Source organism: Panthera uncia, chromosome A2 (genome assembly GCF_023721935.1).
Source record: "Panthera uncia isolate 11264 chromosome A2, Puncia_PCG_1.0, whole genome shotgun sequence".
Classification (NCBI taxonomy): domain Eukaryota; kingdom Metazoa; phylum Chordata; class Mammalia; order Carnivora; family Felidae; genus Panthera; species Panthera uncia.
The window spans coordinates 25,074,988-25,082,052 of NC_064816.1; the positions used below are offsets into that span (position 1 = coordinate 25,074,988).

General features: G+C 51.2%; 1 protein-coding gene across 4 annotated transcripts in view; it reads left to right on the forward strand.

The window, feature by feature from the left end:
- Window positions 1–2,242, forward strand: part of FLNB (filamin B) — a 142,982-nt gene extending 140,740 nt beyond the window's left edge. For all 4 annotated transcript variants that reach the window (XM_049640769.1, XM_049640770.1, XM_049640771.1 and 1 more), the window contains one exon: window positions 621–2,242. In XM_049640769.1, coding sequence (XP_049496726.1) covers window positions 621–808 — 188 coding nt within the window. In that variant the 3' untranslated portion in view covers window positions 809–2,242. The remainder of the gene's footprint in view (window positions 1–620) is intronic.
- The last annotated feature ends 4,823 nt before the right edge of the window (window positions 2,243–7,065 follow it).

Genomic DNA, 7,065 nt, shown 5'->3' on the forward strand with positions numbered 1-7,065 from the left:
CTCCCTCCTTCCCTTCCTTGTTCCCTCTCTCCCTCCCTCCCTTCCTTCCTTGCTCCCTCTCTCCCTCCCTCCTTCCTTCCCTTCCTTCCTCCCTCTCTCCCTCCCTTCCTCCTTCCTTCCTTCCTTCCTTCCTTCCTTCCTTCCTTCCTTCCTTTCTTCCTTCCTTCCCCAAATTTAGCCATGTGATCCCGGAAAAGTTTAGAAGTCTCTTTCTAAAAGTCAGTTTCTTATTATTTAAAATGGGAGTAATAAAGGCACCTTCCTTAAGTTTTTTATGAGAATAAATGAGATCAGAGTAGCCATCACTTCTGTAGCCCTTGCTACAAGCTAAGGGCTTCACATCTAACTACTGTAAACCTCACAACAAGCCCATGGGGTAGGTGCTAGCATCTGTTTACAGATGGGCAAGCTAAGGCAGAGAGAGGTAAAGTTCCACATCCAAGGTCACCCAGCTAGGCAGTCACCCAGCTGGGCAGGATTTGAACCCGGGCCATTGTGCTCTATGAATTTATGCTCATAATTGCCACTGGTACCTTTCCTTTGGGCTCCCATATCCCCTCCCCTTCCTCTGCCTTCTGTGATGCATCCTGACAGAGTAACCACCTTTCGCTGCCTCCCAGGTTCCAACATGCTGCTGATTGGTGTCCATGGACCAACCACCCCCTGCGAAGAGGTCTCCATGAAGCATGTGGGCAACCAACAATACAATGTCACATACGTTGTCAAGGAGAAGGGGGATTATGTTCTGGCCGTGAAGTGGGGAGAGGAACATATCCCCGGCAGCCCCTTCCACGTCACAGTGCCTTAAAACAGTTCTCATCAAATCCTGGGAGGAGTTCTGGTGGTTGCTTTTGTTGCTTGTTTGTAACTTGTTTTATACAAAGTTTCCTCCAGCCTGTTTGTGGGTCTGAACCCCCATCCTGAAAAAAGTGCCTTCAGAAATAAGTCCTAGACTTGACTCCTTAGGGACGTGTTGGGGAATTTTAAGAAATGCAAACTCATTCAATGGGCTGAGAAGATTTCCATGTACACTCGGTTCAAATCGGACCTCTTGGGGGCACAGATCACCCGCAAGACTGACGTTTCTGGAAAATGAAATTGGCTTGCCAGTTTGTGACACAAAATGAAACGAGACTGGCGGGGAGGGACGAGGGGAAAGAGGCGACCTAGCGTAGGCTGTCATTTAGAAAAGAAGACTTAAAACCAGCTTCATCTCTCCCAGTGCCCGTGTCACATACAAGGCTCTTAGGCAGATGCCATCGTTTCAGCACTCTTCACCTCCACCCCCACGCCCATCCGTGGCCTTTCCACACTTGGCCAAGGGCAGCGAGTGCGCTGGCCTCAATGCTTCCTCGTGCCTCTCCTCCCATTATGCTGAGTGTTTATTTTCCTGCAAAGTTGTAACATGTGCCCATCTTGGCAGCCACGTTTTTGCTTTTGTCTTTAAAGGCCACTAAAGTCTCTGGGTCCAAGGAAACTGCAGTGGCTTAACCACACACTCCAGCTATTTGTCAGTCTGATGAGTCTTGCCAACACGTTGGAAATGACCACAGGTGGGTCACTGTGTCAGCGCCCTCAGACAAAGAGGCCTGTCACAGGACATGACACTCCCCACCCACCTCCAGTCAACCCTGGGATCACTTCTGGAAAATAATTATAGAAGGAAAGAATGAAACTCCTGCTGACCTTTGCGGGGGAGATGGGAAGGGCGGTGGTGGCTCCTCGGTGGTCTTTCACCATTGGGCAGAAATAGGACAGCTACGCAGCTCTCGGTGGCTTTGTATTCATTTTGGCCCTGATCACATCCGAGGCTGTTTAGACAGCATTGTGCAGGTGCAAAGCTCCAAAAATGGGGTGTAAGGCATTTTGCACCCCTTCCTGCAGATCTGAGCTGGTTTTGGAATAAAGTTAAAGCATTTGGGGAACACTGCCTGACTTCAGGGCCCGGATGGGTGGTGTGGTCTGGGCAGGCAGACTTTGTTGATTTGGTCCTAAGGAAGTGGCTGCTGTTGTCACAAGTGCCTCCGTGGGTGGGACAGGGAGCAAGGTGGGGGACAGTCACCAGGATGTAGCAGCTGGGGGCAAGTGTTGGCAATAGCCCCCCTGTTAGAAACCGGAGGAGCCTGAAGCCTAATGTGAAAGGGCCACAGGTTTTGGAAACTGGGATGTGGAAGCAAAACTGGAATCAAAAGCCAACTGTAAATTGTATCTTATAACTTATTAAATGTTTGCTCTGTCAGGCTTCCTTAGTGTTCTTGGAGGGTGGTGTTTCTGAATAAAAGGTTTGAGTCTCTGACCAGCTCTTGCCAACCCCTGGTGGAAAGGACACAGATTAACAACTTGTTTCAACGTGCCTTTTTGTAAAGGTGTATCTATTTATTTTGGTGGGGTTGGGGGCGGGGCGCATGGAAGTTGGGGAGGGGTAGAGAGAGCAAGAGAGAGAATCCCAAGCAGGCTCCATGCTGTCGGCGCAGAGCCCGATGCGGGGCTTGAACTCACAAGCGGGGAGATCTGGGAGATCGTGACCTGAGCCGAGATCAAGAGTCGGACACTTAACCAGCTGAGCCACCCAGGCGCCCCAAGCCTTGCCTCTTTTTGCAGGGGGATGGCTTGCTTCTTTGTGAGCCCTGCTGGGAATATCTCATCAGGAGGGGCCAGACAGACAGGCTGGGCCTGGCAGTGAGGGCACTGGGGAAGGGGCACACTGGGTCTCGACACCAACACAGCCTCTAGGAAAGAAAGCCTTTTTCCTGATGACACGAGAAAACCATCATCTCAGGGATTTCACTCAAACAAGAAGCTCTGTCATCTGTTGTCCCGACTGCCCTTGGACAACAGGGTTTGTGTTTGGTGTTAGTGTCTTCCTCTCCCTGCTGCTTCTGCTAGGAGGAGCTTGTGCCTGACTTTATGCCTGGGATACCTAGCCCCTGACCTCCTGCTCACCCTCACGGCACTCCTGTGACACCACTTTACAGTGTGGATACCAGCTCTGGTGCTGTATGGACATGTTCGTAGTGTCAAGGTTCATGTGGGGCTCACCCTAGGCCCTGGCCTTTCTCTCCCCAGTGTGGGAGCCCCACCTCCCTGGTTATACCTCTGGGAGCAGGAACACAGAAGGAATGGCACCAGGAGCCCCCAGATAAGCCCCTGGAAGACGCTGCTCGGCCCCCCAGCCTTCCATTGGGGGTGAGGAGTGAAGGGAAAAGCAGGGAAGGAACACTGGATCCTTTGGTGGGTTTCTTCCTGCTGATGAAGTTTTGCGGTGATGGGCTCGTGGGATCCGGAGGCGACGGCCAAGAGAGAATTCTTGAAGACATCTTTGGTGCAAAAAGGTGATTTTATTAAAGCGTGGAGACAGGACCCATGGGTAGAAAGAGCTGCACTGGGGTTGTGATGGGTAACTCATTATATACCCTCAGGTTGGGAGGGGGTCAGGGACAGAGTATGTCTCTAAGGAATTCTGGAAGGAAGGTTTCCAGGACCTTGAGGGGCTAGCAGTTGCTAGGGAAACACCATTTATTGCCATTTAATAAAACCTCAGTCATGAGACTCTTCAGATGTATACTGGGGGCCATAAACTTGGAGTATGATTGCCAGCATATATCTTGGGGCAGTTGAGATAAAGGAAGTAGTCTTACAGGATCCTCAGGGTTGGGATAATGTTAAGCTAAGATTCTCTTTCGCTCCTGGCATAGTGTCATCATCCAGCTGAGCTCCTAGAGGAAGGTCACTCTACCATCTCAAGGAACTGTCAGTGGGCTGCAGGCAGTAAGGGAATTTAGTTTTTCATTTGCCTTGGTTTCCCACATCACCATGGCAAGCACTTAAACCCCTTTCCTTTGTTCTTGGGTAGCCAGGAGTGTCCGAGGAATATCACACATATTCCACCAGGGGCAGCAGGGTGGGGGGGCAGACTGTATTTTGCTCTCAGCTTGCCCCCAAGCTCCCTCATCACTGGCACCTCATTTTTGACCAGGACGGAGGCCTGTTTCCCTCTGAGAGGTGGGAGGAAGGTTGGAGGAAAGGTCTTCTTTTGCCTCTCCTTTTGGAGGGGGCGCCCTTATCTGTGGGCCTGTGTTGGGAATAACTGCTCCCGAACTCCCACGGGGGTGGTGGGCTTTGGGGGTTGTCCAGACTCTGCCTAGTGATGCTGACCTTGCCCGCAGAGGAGCACAGGGGGACAGAGGTGAAGTCCGGCTAGTTTCTGCTGGGGAGGCAGCATTTATATGTTAACTGCTGAACTTTGGCATCAGGTGGAGTTTGAACACTGGCTCAGCCATTCAGTGGCTGTGTGGCCTTGGGGAGGTTGCCTCCCCTTTCATTGTGAGGATCACGTGAAATCTCACTGGGGGCTGTGAGTCTTCGCTACTGCTCTCTGTGACCAACTCCTCATACAAGGCCGCACCTGGTGCTGCCCCGGCGGGTCCCACCCATTACGTCCCACACAACTCACGTGCTGTGCACCTCTCTGTTGGTCAGTGGCCAGAGCCACAGGGCACTCTTATTGCACCTGGACTTGCTGCCGTGGCAACGGGCTGTTGTTTGTGCAAACGCCTCGATGACTTTGAAACTCGACCTCGAACGGGTACCGGGCCCTTTCTGACTTTCACCTGTTGATTCTGCCCCTTTCCTGTCAGGAGCTGACTGAGCCGTCAGTCTTTAGTGGTTAGAGCAGACAGCACTGACAGTTGACCTGCAGAAACCTCAACCCAGTGAAGTCCTTGTCCCCTTCTCAGCCCCGATGCCTGCCTCTTCCTCATCCACTTTCCCCTGGCAACCCTTGGAAGCCCTCCTCAAGCCTCCTCTCCCTGCTGCCAAAAAGGAAACATTTTATTAACATGTCTGTTTCCAATACACTTATGGGCACGTGGGCCCTTAACCGTATGTCTGGTCTTAAGACTTCAAAGGGGCCTTGAAAGCCACCTCTCGATGAGTTTGGTGTAAAATGAGTCAGGATTTAATTTCCCCGAAAAATTGCACAGCCTTAAAAATTAGCAGAATAAACGTAAATGGCAAAATGAGGGCTTGATCCTTGTCGCCCCCTCACACACACACCCAAGTTTGTACTTTAAAATGGGGAACAAACTCATTAAGTGCTCTTTGGGCTTAATGCTCAGCATGATGGAAGCAAGGTCTAGGAGAGGAATGGAATCTTTTCAAATCCCCATTAACGGAGGGGGAAGGGGCTTTGTAATCAGGGCATTTCACTAATGAAAACTCTCTCCCAGAAAGAAGCACATCTTGTTTGGCTAAATTTTTTCCTCCTCACAATAGCAAATCATAACTTGAAGAGGGAGTAAAAATGTCCTATCGCTCAAGGCAAGCCTGAATTGGATGTTTTCGCTCCAGCTTTGTCCTAAGGATGCTGACCAAACATGGTGGGAGGAATCTCTTAAACAAAGGGATCCTTTTTGCTTTGTGATAAGTCTTTTGTCTGGGTCCCTGAGCCCACAGGGGACCAACTCACATGCAAGGAATTTAGGGTGGCCCACCCCACGCCCCTTCTCTCTCCCTCAAGAGCTCTCCAAAGCAGGCAGGCAGGAGATAGGGGATTTACGAGCCTGGCCTGTGGCTCACACCCAAGGGTGTTACGTGTTTCAGACTTGCTTATCTCCCCAAGGACAAAGCTCAAAGATGAAAGAGTCTTGGAGCCTTGTACTGACCACATAACTCCCTCTGCCATAACCACCGCCTTCCCAAGACATCAGGATGCCTCTCCCAGTCGCCACTGACGTTCTTAGAGCAAAGCTGATGCTGAACGCTGGTGGGGTGGTCCCTGAGAAAGAGGAAATCTTGGAAGCAGCGCCACGCCCTGGAAATGCCAGCCTCCGGCATTGGGCGTTGTGGCAGCAGAGTATCCTGGTGTGTGAGAAACACTCAGAAAGCAGTGGGTCAGGTGCTGCAGGTTCAAGTCCAGACACCAATCCCAGGTCTGCGGCTTACTGGCTCAGACACCAGCTGGCTCTTAATCTCCCCAAATATCCCAAACTTCTTTATAGTCCTCATTTTACAGCTGGGAAAACTGAGGCACAGAGAGCAGTCTAGATAGCCTTACCATTTCTTGCCCTGCAGACTGGGAGACCCAATCTGGAACATTCTTCCTCTACTCTTTGCCTGGCCAATTCACATTCATAGTTCAGATCTCAAAGGGCACCTCCTCCAAGAAGCCTCTGTGTCTCAGTGCCCTCATCCGTACAATGGGAAAGTAGAAAACTTCCTTTCTAAGATTAACCTCCAGAAAGATCTCCCAGTACAACCATCCTCCAACCGACAGGCCAAATCCTTCCCCACCCAGAGCTGCTGGAAGAGGAGCTGCCTGAGTGTGTTGGGGAGACTCGGCTCCCCCAGGCAAAGTGAAAGGGGTACCTCAATGAGGAGAAAGGGGCTCATGGGGAATTTGTTAAGCATGGTGGTTCAAAGCTTGGCCAGCAGGTTCAAATCCCACCCTGCCCTGACCTCTAGCAGATCATTTACTCTCAAAGAACTCACAGCCTCTGTTTTCTCTCCAGTGAAATGGGGTAATAGAACCTACCCCATACAGTGTTCTGAGGCAGGCAGGGTGGCTCGCACCCTGAGGGTTAACTGACAAAATGAATGTAAAGAACATATTAGTGTCTAGTACATGATAAGAATTCATAAAATTACTACTACTGGTGAAAGGTGTTCAAGAGGGTTCTGTGCAGAGAGCTTAAATCCAGGAGGGGCTACTTTAAGGACACAAGTAAGTACAAATAGGAGAGGCACTTGGCCTGGGGACAGAGCCCAGCACTGGAAAGTGGGTTGGGAGTCATCAGTGGGAGTGGATGGCATGGCCAATGGCAGCACTAGGAGCAGAGGGGGTCTTTGGTGGCCTGGGATAGTGGTCAGAAAGGTGAGAGGAGAACTATGTGAGTCGGGTGCACCCGGGAGGGCCCCAGCTCACCTCCCAGCCTCCCCTGGTTTCCAGGCTTCAGTGACCCTTCTCCCTTAGCAGAGTCCTAGACCAGAGGCCGGTCTGGGGCTGCCCCCACACCTTCCCAGAGGTTACTGGATGGGTTTGAATGAGTAAATCTAGAGAAGATAAAG